Source organism: Brachyhypopomus gauderio, chromosome 2, assembly GCF_052324685.1.
Source record: "Brachyhypopomus gauderio isolate BG-103 chromosome 2, BGAUD_0.2, whole genome shotgun sequence".
Classification (NCBI taxonomy): domain Eukaryota; kingdom Metazoa; phylum Chordata; class Actinopteri; order Gymnotiformes; family Hypopomidae; genus Brachyhypopomus; species Brachyhypopomus gauderio.
In genome coordinates, this window is record NC_135212.1 from 5,581,692 (window position 1) to 5,600,608 (window position 18,917).

An 18,917-nucleotide genomic window follows, 5' to 3' on the forward strand; every position below is an offset into this window, starting at 1 on the left:
TACGGTGTTAAGTGTTTTAACGTTAGCCTTAATATCAAATGTAAATATACCCCGTTCCTTTGGCAGATTAATACAAGCTAATATTTCTTACCTCAAGTACACAAAAAACAATACCACTGTACCCATTTCAGATTTACATAAAGTGAAATTAGTTGTTTTTATTCATTGTTTATATATACACACTCACTGAGGGTTTCTGAAATGTGTCAGATCAAATACATAATTTACAGCATGTAACAAATGTACAGTTCAAAAGAGAATCTCATAGAAAGCAGCACAATACTGAGAATTTCAGAACCCTGCCTGCCATAATTTATTGCTTACCTAGATGATCTAGTTAAGAAAAGATTCATGCATAATTAGGACACATCTTCACATCGTTCCTGCTCTACCAAAATCAAAGGCCAATGTTAAGTGCTTGTTAATTAATAAAACTGCTGCAAATCCAGATTGTGAAACAGGATGAAGCTCTACTGGCCTTAAAGTGTCGTCTGTTGCACATAAACCAATATTATTACCATCACGGCAACTTTCTGACAGGGAATTGCTCATCTAAAATTAAGTAAGCAAGAAAGTGGTAATGACATCCAGTGTCAAGTGATGTCTCATGATGACCTCTTCGGCAAGAAACCCAAGGTGACGTTTCATGGAAAACCGAGCTTCCTTTCCACCTCTTCCTCCCCTTGATGAATTCCATCCAGTCGGAAGGTTTTCAAGTGGAGAAATTCTTCCTTGAGCCCAAAGGACCTGTGAGGAATACACCTTGTAAGTTGAAACCGTTTTGGCACAGATGAATATGCTGTTCACCACAAGGAAGGACCATACTTACTTTTTATGTGAAGAAATTTGAGTCAACCAGGGCAACATTTCTTCATGGTTGCAAAGAAAATGAACATACTTTTTTCCCCATTATTACTCGAGTCCTCTGATGCAATACTCCAGATGCCTTCTCCACCAGAAAGAGCTGCGAGGCAGCTCTGATCACATTCCCCATGTCAATGCTATTCCAGATATCCCTCAAAAACCTCTAGCTCAGTGTCTGTGTCATACGGGATGGAGGCTGGGTCAGAGAGAACACCCAGATCCACCAGGGCTTGGTCCATATCCTCTGGCAAGAACACTATTCCTACATTAAGCACTATGTATTCCATTAGAAAGGCATAGTAGAGTATCAGAACATTCACAAAAAATAGGCCCAGATAAAACATATATGGAAGCTCGTCGATTAATGATTCAACAGAATCTAACTGAGAATAAATTGAGTGTGTCATAGAATCCTAGACATATAATCTTGTCTCACGGGACAATCTTACAAGCATTCTTACGAGGAGACGCGTGTGTGCACGAAACACTTCATTTGAGTGTTCCTCTCAACTCGAGTTGTCCAGCTCGAAGGCGACGCACCGACCGCCACTCAAACCTCCGCTCCGCTGGCTGCCTTTAACGTCCATTTTGGTTCGGTTCCGCCGCGCGACAGGACAACGGGCGATTTAAGAGCCGAGGTGGCACATTTCCTAGACCGCCTGGTAGCGCATATCCACTTATAGAAACGTTAAAATAAGACAAACCCCTCGCGGAGGTTTCGTCGACGAACAAAAACAAACGTCGCTCGCGTATGACGTCGCAGCAAACGACTGCGCATGCGTACGAACTGAACTGTGGGTATAGTAGTCCATACAGAGCAGTATGTCGTTTGCGCTGACTCGCACCTAAGCATTAATCGAACTACAAATCCCATCTTCACCCTCGGTTCCCTTCAGAACGGCTAACTTACCCAGTCGTCAGGTATCTCCAGGCCGCTAGCGATGTCTTTGCGTCGAGTCTCCCGCTCGTACCCCGACGGACGACCCCGCCTGGCCTAGTTAAATAACGGTGTCACCACACGGTCCGCCCGCAGCCATGTTCGGCCGCTCCAGGAGCTGGGTGGGAGGCCAGGGGAAGTCGAAAAACATTCACTCCTTGGACCACTTGAAGTAAGTGCTACCAGAGAATTAGCCACGAAGCTAACCAGCTAGCTACACAAACCTGAACTTGAGGGTCAGTCACAACATTTATCTTCCCTTCATCTTCACTAAACTGTCGTTTTTTAATCTAACCCGGTAGGTACATGTACCACGTCCTGACCAAGAACACCACCGTGACGGACCACAACAGGAACCTGCTGGTCGAGACTATTAGATCCATCACCGAGATCCTCATCTGGGGGGATCAGAATGACAGCTCAGTTTTTGAGTAAGTTTTGTCCCATTTATCACTGAAATCACAAGATACTTAATAACATTTGCATCTGAGTTCATATTTTCATGTATTCATGTGTGATGAACCAGTAAACAGTGGCCTAAACCTTTCTTAGTTCTTAGATTGTTTTTTTTAATGAAGTTTCTAATGTGTACAAATCCACTAAAATTCTGTTTTCTTTTTAGCTTCTTTTTGGAAAAGAACATGTTTGCGTTTTTTCTCAACATCTTGCGACAGAAATCCGGACGGTATGTTTGCGTCCAGCTCCTTCAGACGCTCAACATACTCTTTGAGAACATAAGTCACGAAACATCTCTATGTAAGTATTCGAGAGGCAACAGTCGCCGTGGGTTTACTCGGTGTTGCTGGTTTTTTTTTTTTGGGTTCTAACGCTTTACTTTTCCACTTCCCAGATTACTTGCTGTCCAATAATCATGTTAATTCCATCATTGTCCATAAGTTTGACTTCTCTGATGAGGAAATTATGGCCTACTACATCTCCTTTTTGAAGACGTTGTCCTTGAAACTCAACAACCACACTGTACATTTCTTTTATAATGAGGTAAGGTACCTTTATTCTGGTGAGATATCTGGAAGGCTTTTCCCTTTAGGCAAGATTAACTGCATCAGCTTTACAGTTTTAAGATGACTGCAAAACAGAACACAACACTCATCCCCACGTACAGTCGTTTCACTGCCTGGACCCTTCTTGAATTATTTCATTTATTTATTTATTTATTCAGGCCAGAGCTGGTATTACAGACACTACCATGTGTGCCTGTGTGCAGTGAGCCAGTTATTATGGCTTAAACTAAGTCACAAAAACTCGATTTTTTTTTCTGTAGTTACCTCCATGTGGCTCCTGTTGTATAGGGGGAAGTTATTGGAGTACTGTAAATGGTTGTACATTTGCACAAGTTATTTTCTTTATTCTCTGACACCACTGACTCCTGGTTGTTTGCTGGTGTCAGGAATAAAGGAAGCCCGGAAGGAAGGATTCGCTGTATGAGAGATGTGCTGCTGTAGGTCTCATTCCCTCCCCGCCTGGTTTCATCACTTGCAAGAAAGTGTTGCGGGTCGACCCGAGCTCTGACGTGCAGGAACAGCTACACAAGCTGTTTCGTAACACGATTGCGACGGTTATCTGGGTAAACAGAAGTGTTGAGCGGCCCCGCTAGGTTTCGGCACGTTTTACATACTGTGGCTGCCGCATGGCTCACGACTGCTGTATGTTATTACATAATTGATGCGCTCTGCCATACGGGTGCTGGTTAAAACTCGGCCGCTTCTGGCAGCGTATCCTCCTCTGCCGCCCTCTAGTGGCTCAGCGACGGGACTGACGGCGCCCAGGGCGGCCACAGCTACAGAGGAGGGAGCTGGTGGCGTGCGGCGAAGCCCACCTCTCTCTGAGCGAATCCTTCCGTCCGGTGTGGTGCCCTGTTCACGGCCTCGTTCTCTTGTCTCCCATGCTTTCAGCACACTAATGATTTTGCCCTGTACACGGAGGCCATTAAGTTTTTCAACCACCCAGAGAGCATGGTCAGGATCGCAGTCAGGACTATCACACTCAATGTGTATAAAGGTGAGTAAAAGGCCCCCAACACCACCCCAACTCCACCCCAACACCACCCCGGCTCTAAGCTACGGCTCCCCGCTCTTTCTCACTGCTGCCAGTCACTCTAACGACCGATAGTGGTCCACTCACTCTGTGAGGCACACTGACCTCACACTGACCTCACCGAGGTATGATTACCTTCTACCCCCTGCACCCTGTGGGCCACTTCAAAGCAGTCCCGAGTGGTGGCTTACGAAATGAGGCTTCGGCCAAAGCTGAACCTTCATGAGCTCCTGCAATCACCTCAGCTCCCGATTGCCTGCTCCATCCTCATAGGTTGCGAGTAGCTTCATAATCTCTCCCTGATCTAGGAATGACACAGTGTCGGACAGACACCCCCCCCCCCCCGGAGTTTGGGATCGTGTGTATTAGGGGGAGGGGGGGAGTGTGTGAGGAGGGCCAGATGTGTGTTTTGTGGTGTGTTGAAAGTGTGTTCTAGCTAAAGAGCTGTTGGGCTAGAGGCTCAACTAGCTCCACTCTGCTCCTTAACCCTATTAACTGTGTGTTCTTCTCCTTCTATGGTGACTCCTGTGTGCCTTATTCCAGTCTCATGTAAGTTGGTCCATTTCAGCCCTTTAACCGTTTCTCTTTATTCTTTCACCCTCTTTTGCAAATATCCCTGCATGCAAATTTTTTAAGTTACAAATATTCCAATTATTTGGGTTTTTTTGTGCAAAGAAGATATAATTTCTGAAGATCAAAGAGAAATAAAACAACCAAAACAAAAGCCCAAAACAACACAGATCGTATACTGTCTGACATCCCTGGGCTAATTCAGAGCGTTTCCTTTCCATGAGGGGGCAGCACTGAGTTCAGCTCCTCCCCTCCTAGACGATGCTGGAGTCTATGGTTCACACAGCAGCACACTGTAGCCACCGGGTGCTTCAATCAAACACCTGTAATTTCACACACTTAGACCAATTTCTTCATTCTCACGCAGCCAAAAAATCTGTACGTCTCTGTGTTCCAAAACATCAGTGATTCAGCATAATAACCTCTTATTACTTCCTCTGTGCATTAACACAGCTGTCACAGAATTAAGTATTAAGTATCTACATTTGAAACAGCACCGAGTTACCATTAACACAAATGCAAAAAATAGGTTTTATTTTATTATAAATATCCAAAAGTTTTAACGTGGCGTGGCTTTTATGTTTGCATGGGATCGATTCCTTTCATGTCCGTGTGTCTCTGGTGGTCCTGCGATGTCCTTTAAATGTCTCGTTACAGTTCCCACCGGTCCCGCTAGCCCCTTCTCCACGTGTCCGCGTGTCCTAGCGATCGCCCGTTCCAGCTCGGCGCCCGTACCCGGCTGCTTTATTTCCCCCCCCCCCCGTCACGTGACCTTCTCTTGACGTGACGCTGCGTAACCCCCGTCGTCTCTTACTCTGCCTCTCAGTGGACAACCAGCACATGCTGCACTACATCCGGGACAAGACGGCCGTCCCCTACTTCTCCAACCTGGTGTGGTTCATTGGCAGCCACGTCATCGAGCTGGACAAGTGCGTCCAGACGGACGAAGAGTAAGGCCCCTCCTCCTCCTCACTCCCTCAGTTTGCTCGGGATACACCGATTCCAGGCCGTTCGTAGGTAACTGGGCTCAGATATGTTGTACCTCGCGCTGAGCACAAGATGGCAGTATAGGTCAGACTAGGTAGCGCAGACCTCTGACCTACAACGTCTGTAGCTTGCAGTAGGTAAAAGTGCAGCAGTGCGTTGTGGGTAATGCACCTGTTGTTAAGCGTGTCAGTAACGCCGGTGACCCAGCACAGTCCAACAACCCAAACCGTTAGTTTTGTGCACAATATACGTTTGCGGCTGAACGGTTGTCTGTTGTAGGCGCGTTGCTTAGATGAGGACAGTTGTGTTTTCCTGAGTCGAATCGCGTCCACCGCAGAGAAGAAGTTAAGTGCGAGTACCTGGGTGTGAAATACGCCTCCTCCTTCAGGCATAAGAACAGGGGGAAGTTGAGTGACCTTGTGGCAGAACACCTGGACCATCTCCACTACCTGAACGACATCCTCATCATCAACTGTGAGTTCCTCAACGACGTGTTGACGGACCACCTCCTCAACCGCCTCTTCCTGCCTCTCTACGTCTACTCGCTGGTCAGCGGTGAGCAGGTGAGATCTTTGCACGTGCTCCTCCAGACTTCAAGATGGTCCAAGACCTTCTAACCCCAGCCCACTGGCACCCCTGTAGCGTATTAAAGCTTATTTCCATCAAGCCAGGGGTGGTGCAAAAGTCTTCACATATCAGTTGAATCAGTCCTTTGCATGAAATGGGCCATAGAGTTAGGCTTATATCTATTCATAGATATAGTGATTTGCTCCAGTAAGCCTGATGGATGTCCTTTTACACATTAGCTGTTCTATATAATTAGCAATATTTCTGTTCTTTTTTTATTTCAATCTTTTGAAACACCCACTCCTTATGATATCTCTTTCCATTCTGGAGTTGGATCAACAGTCTTCCATTTCGTGGTTTGTGGGGCGACATGCTCTTTCTGTAAATTACTCAATACTCACTAAGGCCGTCATAGCAAATTTCACTGTTTGAATGTTATTTAATATAATTAATATCTGATTAATAAAGAATTAACAAATGATGGCTAATGTGTTATAGCTGTAATTGGCTGTTTTAGGCATTTTTTCCATTAGGTTAAGCTTGCTAACCAGGCTGAGTAGTTGTTATCTGTTAGATACCTCAGTCTTCATACACACAGTACTGGATCAATACTGGAGTCACATTCCAACACGTTTGTAATGTGCTGTCAGAAACTGCCCTGAGGAAGAGAGATTTGGACACTTTTGAAGCACAGTGGCTCTGAGGTGCACAGTTTCTGGAAGAGAATATTTATATGTGAATTGTTCTTAGCCACAAGTGGTTCTAAGGAACACAGTTTCTGGAACTGAATTTTTATACGCAAGTTGTACTTAGACACAAGTGGTTCTAAGGAGCACCATTTCTGGAACTGAATTTTTCTATGTGAGTTGTTCTTAGACACAAGTGGTTCTGAGGAACACTGTTTCTGGAACTGAATTTCAGATTTACTGTATTGTCACCTGACAGCACGCTGTCTTACAAATCATTATTTTGAGAACTCACTCAGATTTTTTACTGTATTCTGCAAAATGAGTCAGACACAGCATGTCTGTGTGAAAAGGTTAAATATAACCTGCTGTGTGCTATGTGCACGAATAATGCGTTTAAAAAAGCTTGTTTTTGTGTTACGCTAGCATGTTATCAAACTGTTGGCACAAATCCTAACCGAACGAGTGAAAAGTACCAGATATTTTCTGCAAATGTCACTCGTTTTTTAAATTTTATTAATATAAGTTGCTTTAAGAAATCCTTTCATCGTGTAACACGTTTGCTTTACAGAGCGAAGATCGCAAGATCAACCCTCAGGTGTCCCTGTACCTGCTGTCCCAGGTACGCAGACCCCGCCCTAAAGCCACAGGACACCACCGCGCTTGTTCCCGGGAGACGCCGCCGGCTAGCCGTCCGCGTAGATTACGGCAGATTACGATCTGTTCTAGACAGTGCAAATCAAGCCCCGCGTGCCGTCAGACGTGTTCATCAGACGAGCAGATTGCGCTCGGCCGTGTCGTTCAGTCGAACTCGTTTTTTTTTTTCTTTTCGTCCTCCCAATTTGTCACTGTGTAAATCTATCAAAATCGATGATTCAAAGGCGACATTCCCCAGATGCCAAAATACGATGTAGCCGGTGTGACAGGGCGCGTCCTGTTACGTTCTTTGTTACGAGTGTTTTCATGCTTGTGTAAATGATTCAAGCGTAGCACTACAGGTCCTGGATCAGTCTGCTCGTGTCCTTACTAGGTTAGATTTCATAGATTAAAGGCTTGTCCACTTCCTTAAATTGGTTCCAGAGTAGTACATGAGAAATCCTTCAAAAATGTCTCACCTAGTTCTCATAACTGTAGCCAGCTATGGGAACCCATAGATGTTTTACAGATTGAGTTTTACGTAAGTGCAGTTTCTTTTCTCTCTCCGGCTTTTTGGCTGTAGTTACCATTACTGAATAGTAACTGCTAATTAGAAGGTGACTTCTGATGACATTTACAAGCATAGGTGTGTGTGTGTGTGTGTGTGTGTGTGTGTGTGTGTGTGTGTGTGTGTGTGTGTGTGTGTGTGTGTGTGTGTGTGTGTGAGAGAGAGAGAGGCTGGTGCACAGCTGTGCTCACAGCCGGGAGGTCTACATGGTTAGCTAAGACTGTGTTTCGCTGCCCCACGTACAGGTGTTTCTCATCATCCACTACCAGCCGCTGGTGAACGCTCTGGCCGATGTCATCCTGAACGGGGACCTGTCGGTGTTCTTGGCTCAGCCTGAGCAGAATGCCCACAAGAGCTCGGTGAGTGCCCCACCCCCTGAGCTCACTCAGACTCTCCACCAATCAGAACATAGATCACACGTGCGTGTGCATGTGCTCCCAGCCACTGCAGTCATGCAGACCCACTGATGCTGACAGACCTTTGCTGAGTGTGAAATCTCACCAACACGTACACACACACACACACACACACACACACACACACACACACACACACACACACAATCTCCTACCACCAACCCAACACACATGCGTTACATACACGCATAACTATTTGTGTAAGCAGAGAAGGTAGCAGCAAAGAATTTTTTTAAACATGGTTTCTGTTGATCTTCTGAAAATAAATAGCCCTCTTCATGCTATCCTGCGGTGACCAGTTGCATCTCATGATATTTGTGGAAGATGTTACAGTTCTTGTAATATAGGTATTAGCAGAACCCACAACCCTTTAGCAAGAAAAGGGTCAATCTGATATCTCTGTATCAGCACCTTTTACACTGGTTTTCAAGAAAATCTGTTTCCCTGAAGTTGCTCACATCTTTCTGTGCATTAATGCTCTGTTGTACTCGGTATGTGTCACACTGCACTGTTCAAATGTGTTTGGGCTTTTTCTGTGGCCTCTGTGCCCTGTAGTTAACCTGCAAACTGAGTCTAACTTCATCACTCACTCGATAAAGGAGAATCTGTTGGGAAGGTTTATATTTGACCGTCCCCATTACTACGTGGAAAAAAACTCCTTTAGCCACAACTCACTGTTGGTTAACTGGAAGACGATGACTCAAGTGTATTTGAACACGATGTGTCAGTTCCCCAAACTGGGAGAACTCGTCCCAGTTGGGAGTTGCAGGGAAACCCGTCCTGCACACGCGTCCTGCACACGCGTCCTGCACACGCGTCCTGCACACGCGTCCCGCACACGCGCCCCTAACACGCGTCCCGCAGTTTGTTCAGTTTCTTTGTTTGTCTGCTCTCTGGTCTGCACCCCCACATGGGACGCGGTCTCGGTCGTCTCAGACCTCAAGAAGAGAAATCGTCTCGCTCGTCTCAGACCTTGTGTCGACTGAGCTTTTGTTGTTCTCACGAGCGTAATTGCGTTGATGATGCAGTGACGAGACGGCTGGTGTTTTTGTACGTCTCTTTGAACCTGCCACCCGAGCGGGCGTTGGTGACGTGTATAGGCGGCTGTGAAAGTTGTCGTGCGGTGCCGTCCCATAGCAGATACACCTTGTTTTTCTGCAGGTCAAAATCCCAGCGGGGTCATGCATATGCATATATGCAAATAACGATATAAAGCTGTCCCAGATGTTTATGGTATGCAAGAAGGTGCTAATTGAGCGATGCTTGTTCTCTTCTTCTGCAGACGTGGTTACACACCTTCTCACATCATTCTTCTGGTGTTTGTTGAACTTGCGATGTAAACAAGATACATGAATTAAGTTTAAGACACACTCATTTGATTTTAACCTGTTCACCAAATGCAAGTATATATATTAAACCGAACTGAACTATTAAGTATCTGAACTATTTTTTGTGTTTTTGTGTGTGTGTTTGTGTGTGGTCCTCTTCTACGGGTCAAGAATTTTGTAGCTCACGGGTGTTTGTTTTTTAATCCCCCGCTTCCTTAGAGCAGGTGAATCAGACGGTGGTTGAGTCCTGCTAGTTGAAAGCCGTGGCGGGGAGCTGGTGTTTCTCAGAAGAGACCTCACTTCTGTTTAGCAGAGGGAGGGCGGCCCGTCGCCAGAGCCGCTCTGATCAGAAGCCTCTTCCCCTTTCCTCCCTCACACAGCCACCACCACAGCAGACTGTACCAGACACGCTGCACAAACTACCAGGAATCGGCGGCTCTGGTTCCTGATATCGGCCCGTCGCCAGGATGAGAAACATATTAAAACGTTGATTTGCACTTCCTTGTGGACAGGGGAAAGGCGTCTTTTTCTGGAATAGGTTTTCATAATAGGAACTTTGCTTCTGATTAGTGGAAGTGGAAATTGAGTTATGATTCACCATGCTGTCATAACATGTAGTAATAGAACTATGATTTACTTTTTTGTCAGACCTGTAAACATGAGTAATCATTTCAGCCAGTTAGGTTTTACAGCGACTTAATTCCATCTGTGAGATTCATGACATGACATGTTCAATTCACGTTTACCGGTTCTTAAATCATGTCTTACGTTCACCGTGTTGGACTGGATTGATCTCTTGAGTCTGCGTTCAGTCTGAGCCGTCTCCAGCCGCGTCTGCTGAACGGGAGCGCGGCGTGCTCAGAGGAACCCAGGCAGGACCGTCAGCGTGGCCGGGGTCTCTGCTGCAGTATCGCTTGCAGAGATCAGAGCGGCTGACTGCAGCAATTAGCCGAGCTAACCTACTTTCTTTTTCCCATAAGCTCTAGTGCTGCCAGTGCTGCAGTCTTACCAGCAAGCCACACACACCCCCACACACACACACACACACACACACACACACACACACACACACACACACACACCACGTGACTTCCCCTGGCTGCAGTGTCCAAAGCGAGTTGGGACCTGGTTACATGGTGCACTCCACACATGGACTACTTTATGGAGATAGACGGCGGACGATGACACCTGCGTCTGCAGTCATCTCCGCTTCCGACACACACACACACAGGAAGTGTGACTTTGTGCAGGAGTGTGCTCATTACCAAAAGCACTCTGTTTTTAGGCTGGTATACGAGCTATCTTAAAAGCCGCTTCCCGTACGTGATCCGCGCTGTGAGCGGTTCACGTGTCCGCAAGCCACGAGAGTCACACCTGCTGCCTGCTAGCTGGAAGTGCACATCAACCACCTGGTGACGGTGACCGTGTTTCACTCACTGGTTTCTAGACGAGCACGTTGCTTATTGTTTTCAGTTCTCGGTCCATTTGTTACGCCTGGTCTCTCCACACCATATCCTCCAAAACGAATTCTTTCTTCCCCGCCACCCAAAGAATAACATCAAAACAAACCTTGGCTTTTGGATATTTTGATTACAACCTAAAGTCGTTCAGTTGCCGTTCTGTCTGTGATGGAGAGCATGAGCTACTTCTGCGGAGGAGAAGAATATGGGACCAGATTGCATCTCTGCTGTCTTGTCTCCTTTCTAGTCAGGTCTTTCTTTATCTGCCTTCATCACTGAGCATTTATAAAATCACTAGTGACTAGAATTCATCATTCTTCCAGTTATTCATAAAGTAGCCCTGATGTGGAATTTAATTCAGAACTTAATTCAGTATCTGTTGGCGGATCAAATTTCACCCCCTGATAAAAAATAACCCATGATGCAATTGTTAAAACTGCGGCAAATTTGAGATTGATGAAAGGAAGAGCAGCGGGAGAAGACCAGTGTTGCGTGACCTCACTTCCTCCGCCCACTCAGATCTGGCTGAATGTCCGCTGGGGGGGGGGGGGGGGGGGGGGGGTAAATAGATCTGGTGCTCAGATAAGAAGGCACTAGGCTAGGAGACCGCAGGCAGGCTGTAGGTGGCTGGTTCCTGCACTCCACTTCTGCGTATCGAGGGCCACGGGCCCCACCGGCGCCGTCATACGTGACCCGTTAATCTGACTTCGGTTATGGCCGGGAAACTGAACTCGGGCAGCAGAAGCTCTCGAGCCGTCCCGAGTCGGTGCGTCTGCGGGTTTCGTGATTATTTGAATCTTGGTTTGGCGTGCTGATATATTGCTTTTAAGCTTTTTGCGAGTGACCACAGATAATGTTATCTTAAGCATACGAATTGTAATAGCGCAAAAAAAAAATCACAGGATGTATTCGCATACCTTTTTTAAAAAAAAAAAAACTTTCTATCTTTTTTTTCTTTCTTCACACACTGTTTCACAGGAGAGCTCATTTTCTTTGAATCCTTTGAAGTGTTCTGTGAAGAGCAGACCCCAAGAGGTTCCGTGTGGGATGAAGTGTCTTTGACGTGACGAGTGCTAGTCGTTCTGGCTGGTCTCCCCCTCTTCTCAGAATGACTCTGTTAGATCACTATCTGGGCAGCGTGAGGTGGGGTCTCCAACCCTGTGGCCAGGTTTGCACTCTTGCCCCTGTGGTACCCTTCCCTGTCCTCGAGCCCTAGGCACCTGCTTCCTGGCGCAGTGTGCGTGTTTCTGAGAAGCCCACGGCGGTCTTGTTCATAGAAGCTCTCGTGTGGCACGGGTATTATCGGGCCCGCCACTGTCCCTTACAGTGCAGCTTTCAGAATTTCGGTTTCGGAGACTGTTTTTCAGTCTTCTTGACCTGTTTTATGTGTGTGTGTGTGTGTGTGTGTGTGTGTGTGTGTGAGTTTTGTCAGGAAGAAAACAAAGGAAGTCTGCATGATGCAGATCTTGAGATGTTTTGAACATTTAAGTTGCCTTTAAGGTATTTTCTCAGAAACCAGCAAGAATTACAGTTAGGTCTGATCTTGCATCTAATATTCACAATCGTTTTCAGCTCTTGACATGGTTTGCGTGCATTTCGTGTTTATGCATTTGTTTTATGCAGATAGCACTTGTTCTTCACATTGTGTTTGTGTCTGGCGTTATTTGCACGTCTAGGTATCAGGTTTTAATTCCTGTTGTTTAAAGTGTGAGCCTGTGTTTATTTGCAGTACTAGGTAATGGCGTTGGTTGCTGTAGTAGTAGTAGCTCCTGTAATCCAGTACTAGTAGCTCTAGGGTGTCTTGAATCATTAACGATCTACAGTACGGTCTAGGATAAATTCTGTGAACAGAAAAGCACTTTTTAAGTCTCTCTGGATAAGAGTGTCTGCTAAATGCCCTAAATGTAAATGTTTAGTTTCTTCAAATTTGCAAAGTCCATTTTCTCTAGTATGACTAGACTAAACTATGACACAAAAATAAGCTGAACATAATGACCAACACTTCACCATCAGATCAAAGCACTGGTTTGTCATACTCACATGCACTTGCAGTTTCTTTCATCTCTGTATATAATGCACAACAAAACAGAAATGAACCTGATTACAGGCCTGAGCAAAAGTTTGTGGACCCTTTGGAAGTATCTGGGCCTCCTCCGGGCCTTTGGCTGCTCCTGTTTAGCCTGTATGAGTTCAGTCAGATGTAAGAAATCAAATGTAACACTCGGCACAGCTGCGTTGATTTTGTTTTTGAAGTTTTCGACGTGTGTGTGTGTGTGTGTGTGTGTTCACAGTAGTGTGTTAGAGAACAGGTGTCTACAAAAGATCAGAGTTGTTACCTTTTTTTTTGCATCAAAGTCCAATTAAAACAAAGGAAGTATTGTATTTACTGATGTCAGGGGTAAAGCCGTGTGCTTAGATCAATTTGCTGCAACTTTAAATCACGACTACATGAAAAAAAAAATTGCAGGACTCCAGGGTAGGCGCAGGCATCTGCTACTCTGCTGGTTGAGCTGCAACATCACTACGCTCTTTCTACCAAGCTTCAGCACCAAAAGGGGGTTTCTACCAAGCTTCAACCCCACCAAGGTCTTTCTACCAAGCTTCAACCCCACCAAGGTCTTTCTACCAACCCCACCAAGGTCTTTCTACCAACCCCACCAAGGTCTTTCTACCAACCCCACCAAGGTCTTTCTACCAAGCTTTAACCCCACCAAGGTCTTTCTACCAAGCTTCAGCACCAAAAGGAGGTTTCTACCAAGCTTCAGCACCACCAAGGACTTTCTACCAAGCTTCAACCCCACCAAGGTCTTTCTACCAAGCTTCAGCACCAAAAGGAGGTTTCTACCAAGCTTCAGTACCACCAAGGACTTTCTACCAAGCTTCAACCCCACCAAGGTCTTTCTACCAACCTTACCAAGGACTTTCTACCAAGCTTCAGCACCACCAAGGTCTTTCTACCAAGCTTTAACCCCACCAAGGTCTTTCTACCAACCTTACCAAGGACTTTCTACCAACCCCACCAAGGTCTTTCTACCAACCCCACCAAGGTCTTTCTACCAACCCCACCAAGGTCTTTCTACCAACCCCACCAAGGTCTTTCTACCAAGCTTTAACCCCACCAAGGTCTTTCTACCAAGCTTCAGCACCAAAAGGAGGTTTCTACCAAGCTTCAGCACCACCAAGGACTTTCTACCAAGCTTCAACCCCACCAAGGTCTTTCTACCAAGCTTCAGCACCAAAAGGAGGTTTCTACCAAGCTTCAGTACCACCAAGGATTTTCTACCAAGCTTCAACCCCACCAAGGTCTTTCTACCAACCTTACCAAGGACTTTCTACCAAGCTTCAGCACCACCAAGGTCTTTCTACCAAGCTTTAACCCCACCAAGGTCTTTCTACCAACCCCCGACAAAAACACACCAAACCTCAGGCCGCTCTCTGATGGGGAGTCTATCAAGGAGTGTTTGGTGGACTCTGTGGTGCTAATGTAGCCCCTCTGAAGACCACCGGCATCATGAAAGATCACTGAACATTGATCTGGTAGGGCAGACTGCTCAAACAGTGTGGCACCTGAGAGCAGAGATTTAAGAGTCATACGAGATGAAAGGCACTAACATTCCAGATGCAGACTGGGTGTCAGATTTTGGATTTGTTGAAGTAAATAAATGAAGTGAATGCCAAACTGCAGGGAATGGGGATCTTGGTGAATGAAATGTACAGCTTGGTGAAGGCTTTAGCGTGAACTTGTTGAGCTGTGGTCTGAAGTACTCCCAGCAGTACCACTAGTGGATTTTCAGGCTTCTCTCAAAGAGGAGAACTTCCCACACACGAGGAGGCATGCTCAGTTGTTTTGGAACTACCTACATATGAAGAAACGTTCTCACAGATGAAGTTCAGCAAATACAGATCTACCTACATATGAAGAGACGTTCTCACAGATGAAGTTATGCAAATACAGATCTACTTACATAAGAAGAAACGTTCTCACAGATGAAGTTCAACAAATCCAGATACAGATCCTCTCTCACTGATGAGTGTCTGTCATCTGTCCTTCACGTTTCCACCACACTTTAGTATTTTTTCTCTCTTCACACTGAACAAGACAAGAAGACAAAGCACATTGCTTTTTGTATAAAGTTAATTAGTTGGCTTGTTTTTTTAGCACTGCAGAACATACAAATTTTCTGTATTGTTTGAGTATGGGTTAAAAGTATGTTATGTTAAATGGCAATACAATTGGCGGTATACTGTTTTCACTGCTGTGTTCATAGCCTTATTATAACTTTGTATTATTACAACAGCTAAATGGTAGTTTTCTGTATAGTTTAAAGCAATAAGATTTATATAGAGCAGAATTCAGCATATTGGTCCAAGTTTCTCATGTGGCCCCTTGGGGAAATTGATTGCCCAACCTTGCTCTATATTATGACCAGACGATGCTTCTCTCATGCTCAGCGTTCAGCATTTTGTGCACTTTTCCCCAACGGAGTTTTGCCCTTTCTGTGTTGCACAGATAACCGTGGCACTCGAACTGGTGATCTGCTGCTAAACCCCATTTGTGCTAAAGAATGTCGAGGGATTCTTGACATCCTCCTCCGACTCCTTTTGTTGTTTACAGTCCACATGGTTCTCTTTCACCGGATACCGTCCCTCTGTGACACCATTGCATGGGGGAAAAACCCTAGGATGGTAATTTTTGAAACACAGGCCCCAGCTAGTTTAGCCTCTGGGTGACGCGTCTATAATTTCCATACAGGGAATCTGCAGTCATGAAAATGGCAGGTGTGTCTAGTTAAGTGGACATTTGGTGTGCATATGTGGTCATTCGTTGTGTGCATATTAAATAATTTTTTTTTATGCATGCAAAAGTACAGTGTAGCTTTGTCAACACAGCTTTTGAAGAATCCCCAGAAGAAAAAGGTTGTGAAGCTCACATTTAGGCACAGTTAGGCAGCTTAATAAATTCAGCTTGAATTCTGTCCCTATGAGTGTGTGTTGTACAGAGAAACATGCACAGGTGTGATGCAAAGTCCTAGAGAGACAGGTGAGTATAGTGTTTGGGATAGGTAGCTAGGAAATATGCCCGTAGTCTTGGTAACAGTGGCTTGTATTTGTAAGTCTTACATTGGCCAAAGCAAAGCACAATAATAGAGCAGAGCATAATAATTGTAATATCAGTAATAATAGTAATAACCATTTTTGTCATCATGAATGTGCCTCATTACAAACCAGCAAATTAGAATGATGACCAAAGCCCCAAGTAGTTAAGGTTAATGAAAATATGTTTTCTTGTATGATGGACCTCTGTCAGCTTCCATGTTTCCATCCACCTTTTGTGCCACTTGAAGTGATAAAATCATTTTCGTTATGAAGACAGAATGAAAAATAAACATGCTTTAATCCTGGCAGCATGTATCCATCAAACTGAGTTTTTGTAGTAAAATAGCTTTGATTCACGTTATGTCATGTTATTTGCAAAAGAATGCTAAGCTTGGTCCATCTTTTCTCCTGCAGTGATTTGTTGTGAACGAGGTGGGTGATCCACTGTGTGGGTGATCCACTGTTTTCACGTGTGTGCAACTGCAATGGTCAATGTTTCTAATGTATTACCCATACATGCTGTTTCCAGCCCCCATATTGGTAATACTTTCATAGCACCAAAACAAATCCCTTTCACAAAAGGTCCTTTGATAGAACTATAGCTATAGAACTACAGCTGTAGACCTATAGCTGTAGAACTATAGAACTATGGGTGTAGAACTACAGAACTATAACTATAGAACTACAGCTGTAGACCTAAAGCTATAGAACTATAGATCTATAGGTACAGAACTATAGCTATAGAACTACAGCTGAAGAACTATAGCTATTGAACTATGTATCTATAGGTGTAGAACTACATAACTATAGCTATAGAACTATAGATCTATAGGTGTAGAACTACAGAACTATAGCTATAGAACTACAGCTGTAGAACTACTCAAATGTTCAAAAGTACTTGGTGTTCATGGGATTATACCGAAGAGGAAACCACTGTTTTCAAAAAGAAGCTAAAGACAGCTCGATATTTCCTGGCGGTACTGGAACAGGGTTCTCTAGAGTGATGAAGCAAGTGTATGACTGGCAGTTGTTGACTGCTGCTTGACTCCAGACACAATGCTGTGCATTTAAGCCAACATTATAGAATGCTTGTAGGATCCAGTGAATTGCAAACTTCAGCAGAATATCAGGGCATCTGTGATTTTAAATGCCACACGATCCTAATCACAAATGCATTATGGAATGCTTTAAAAAAGAGTGAATTCCCATTTGCCAGGTTATGGTCCTTTACGTCACTTTACTTTAAACCTTACGGCATGATATGAAGCTGCCAGCTTGAGCAAGGTCTCACAGATACATGCGTGAACTGCAGAAGCCTGGAAAGTCTTGAATCAAATATGCATGCCATCTTTGTTGATGAAAATCGTTTGACTGCAATCGTTTTGTCTGTTAAATATGTCTGCAGGCAACAGCATTTGCTTTCTGTTTCTATCTAAACTGTCTGTAGACTTTCTATTGTTCTTTTGTTGATATACTTAGTTGATATACTTATTTCTGTCCGTTTGTTAATTGAGGACATTTCAGGGATGTTTGCAATGTAGTTTTTCCAGTAACAACTGCAGATTGCAGCTACATTTTGCTTTAAATGTTCTTTTCCTCTGCCCACTCGCATGGAAATGCTCAATGTCCGTGAGAGAGTTCATGTGAAGTTTTTACAGCGGCTATTGTTACCCATTTGCATGGATTTTGAATAGCGCACGTGTGTGTGTGTGTGTGTGTTTTCCCAGTCCAACGCAGGAGTGCGCCGCTTCACCAAGCCCCCCGAGAGTCTGGAGCGCTCCCTGGAGATGAGCCGGCAGAGAGGGAGGAAGAGGGTCCAGAAGAGACCCAACTACAAGAACGTGGGCGAGGAGGAAGAGGAGGAGAGAGGTCCTGAGGAAGGCCTGGAGGAGGAGAAGGAAAAGGCTACAGGTACAGAGGCTAGCTCAAAGGCCAGCAGGACGAGTGGGGACACGGAAGGTGAGTAGCAAAGGATGAATGACCCACCGTCCTCCATCCTCCAGAGCGCCCCCTGCAGCTGCGGAGACGCTCTCTGAACTGGCTGCGCTCCCTTCTAGTTAAAAACACCGAGCAGAGCGGTTGTGTGGGTCTGCCTTAAAGCTGTGTGTTTTCCACGCACTGTCCGGGCAGTGTAAGCTTTCATACTGTAGTTTATTGTAATTCATAACCATGACGAAGCAGTTCCTTGGTACTTTGACACAACTGTAGGAGTTGGTTCCTCTGGAATAGACCACCCATATTTACTGGTTCAAAGAGCTCTAAAATCTCTCTGAAAAAAAAAGAGATGTGGTTAGAAAAAAAGAAATGAAAAAGAGAGGCTTAGCACAATGAGAAATCGCACACATCGCAGAAGTGATAACGATTCCCTTTATCTCTTTTCCCATTTGAACCTTCATGCCTGGCTCTGCTTTGAACTCTGAGGCAGATATCCTGGTCTTCTAACAGCTTAATCTGATCTGCAAAACGGTACCGGAACACCATCAGTGGAGTTTCAGCAAAATAAACTTCACGGTAAAAAAAAAAACACTGCTCTGGGTGTCTCACGGGCCTCACTGGGTGTCTCGTGGGCCGCTCGGGGTGTCTCGCGGGCCGTCCCTGGGTGTCTCGCGGCCCGCCCCTGGGTGTCTCGCGGCCCGCCCCTGGGTGTCTCGCGGCCCGCCCCTGGGTGTCTCGCGGCTCGCCCTGGGTGTCTCATGGGCCGCTCTGTTTTGCAGTTGGTCCCAGCTCCGGCCCGGTCCAGACGCCG

The 18,917-nt window shown here is 45.3% G+C and overlaps 2 protein-coding genes across 6 annotated transcripts in view; one reads left to right on the forward strand and one right to left on the reverse strand.

Annotated features, from left to right (window-relative positions):
- Positions 1 to 138: 138 nt before the first annotated feature.
- On the reverse strand, positions 139 to 1,638 carry dexi (Dexi homolog (mouse)). Its single transcript, XM_076983859.1, has 2 exons — positions 830 to 1,638; positions 139 to 747 (listed from the first exon to the last, which is right to left on the reverse strand). The coding sequence occupies exon 1, from the start codon at positions 1,269 to 1,271 to the stop codon at positions 1,002 to 1,004; it is 270 nt and encodes an 89-aa protein (XP_076839974.1). The 5' UTR covers positions 1,272 to 1,638; the 3' UTR covers positions 139 to 747; positions 830 to 1,001.
- A 112-nt stretch (positions 1,639 to 1,750) lies between these two features.
- The window catches only part of clec16a (C-type lectin domain containing 16A), a 46,833-nt gene continuing 29,666 nt past the window's right edge, over positions 1,751 to 18,917 (forward strand). For 2 of the 5 annotated variants that reach the window (XM_076983806.1, XM_076983815.1), the window contains exons 1-10: positions 1,752 to 1,973; positions 2,104 to 2,232; positions 2,424 to 2,557; positions 2,652 to 2,800; positions 3,715 to 3,820; positions 5,253 to 5,376; positions 5,802 to 5,976; positions 7,238 to 7,288; positions 8,116 to 8,229; positions 17,899 to 18,082. In XM_076983806.1, coding sequence (XP_076839921.1) covers positions 1,900 to 1,973; positions 2,104 to 2,232; positions 2,424 to 2,557; positions 2,652 to 2,800; positions 3,715 to 3,820; positions 5,253 to 5,376; positions 5,802 to 5,976; positions 7,238 to 7,288; positions 8,116 to 8,229; positions 17,899 to 18,082 — 1,240 coding nt within the window. In that variant the 5' untranslated portion in view covers positions 1,752 to 1,899. The other 3 variants (XM_076983787.1, XM_076983796.1, XM_076983825.1) reach the window with 3 other exon arrangements.

What these genes read in the sequence shown, in the direction of transcription:
- dexi (XM_076983859.1), bottom strand. Translation starts at nt 1,271, where the DNA reads ATGACACACTCAATTTATTCTCAGTTAGATTCTGTTGAATCATTAATC.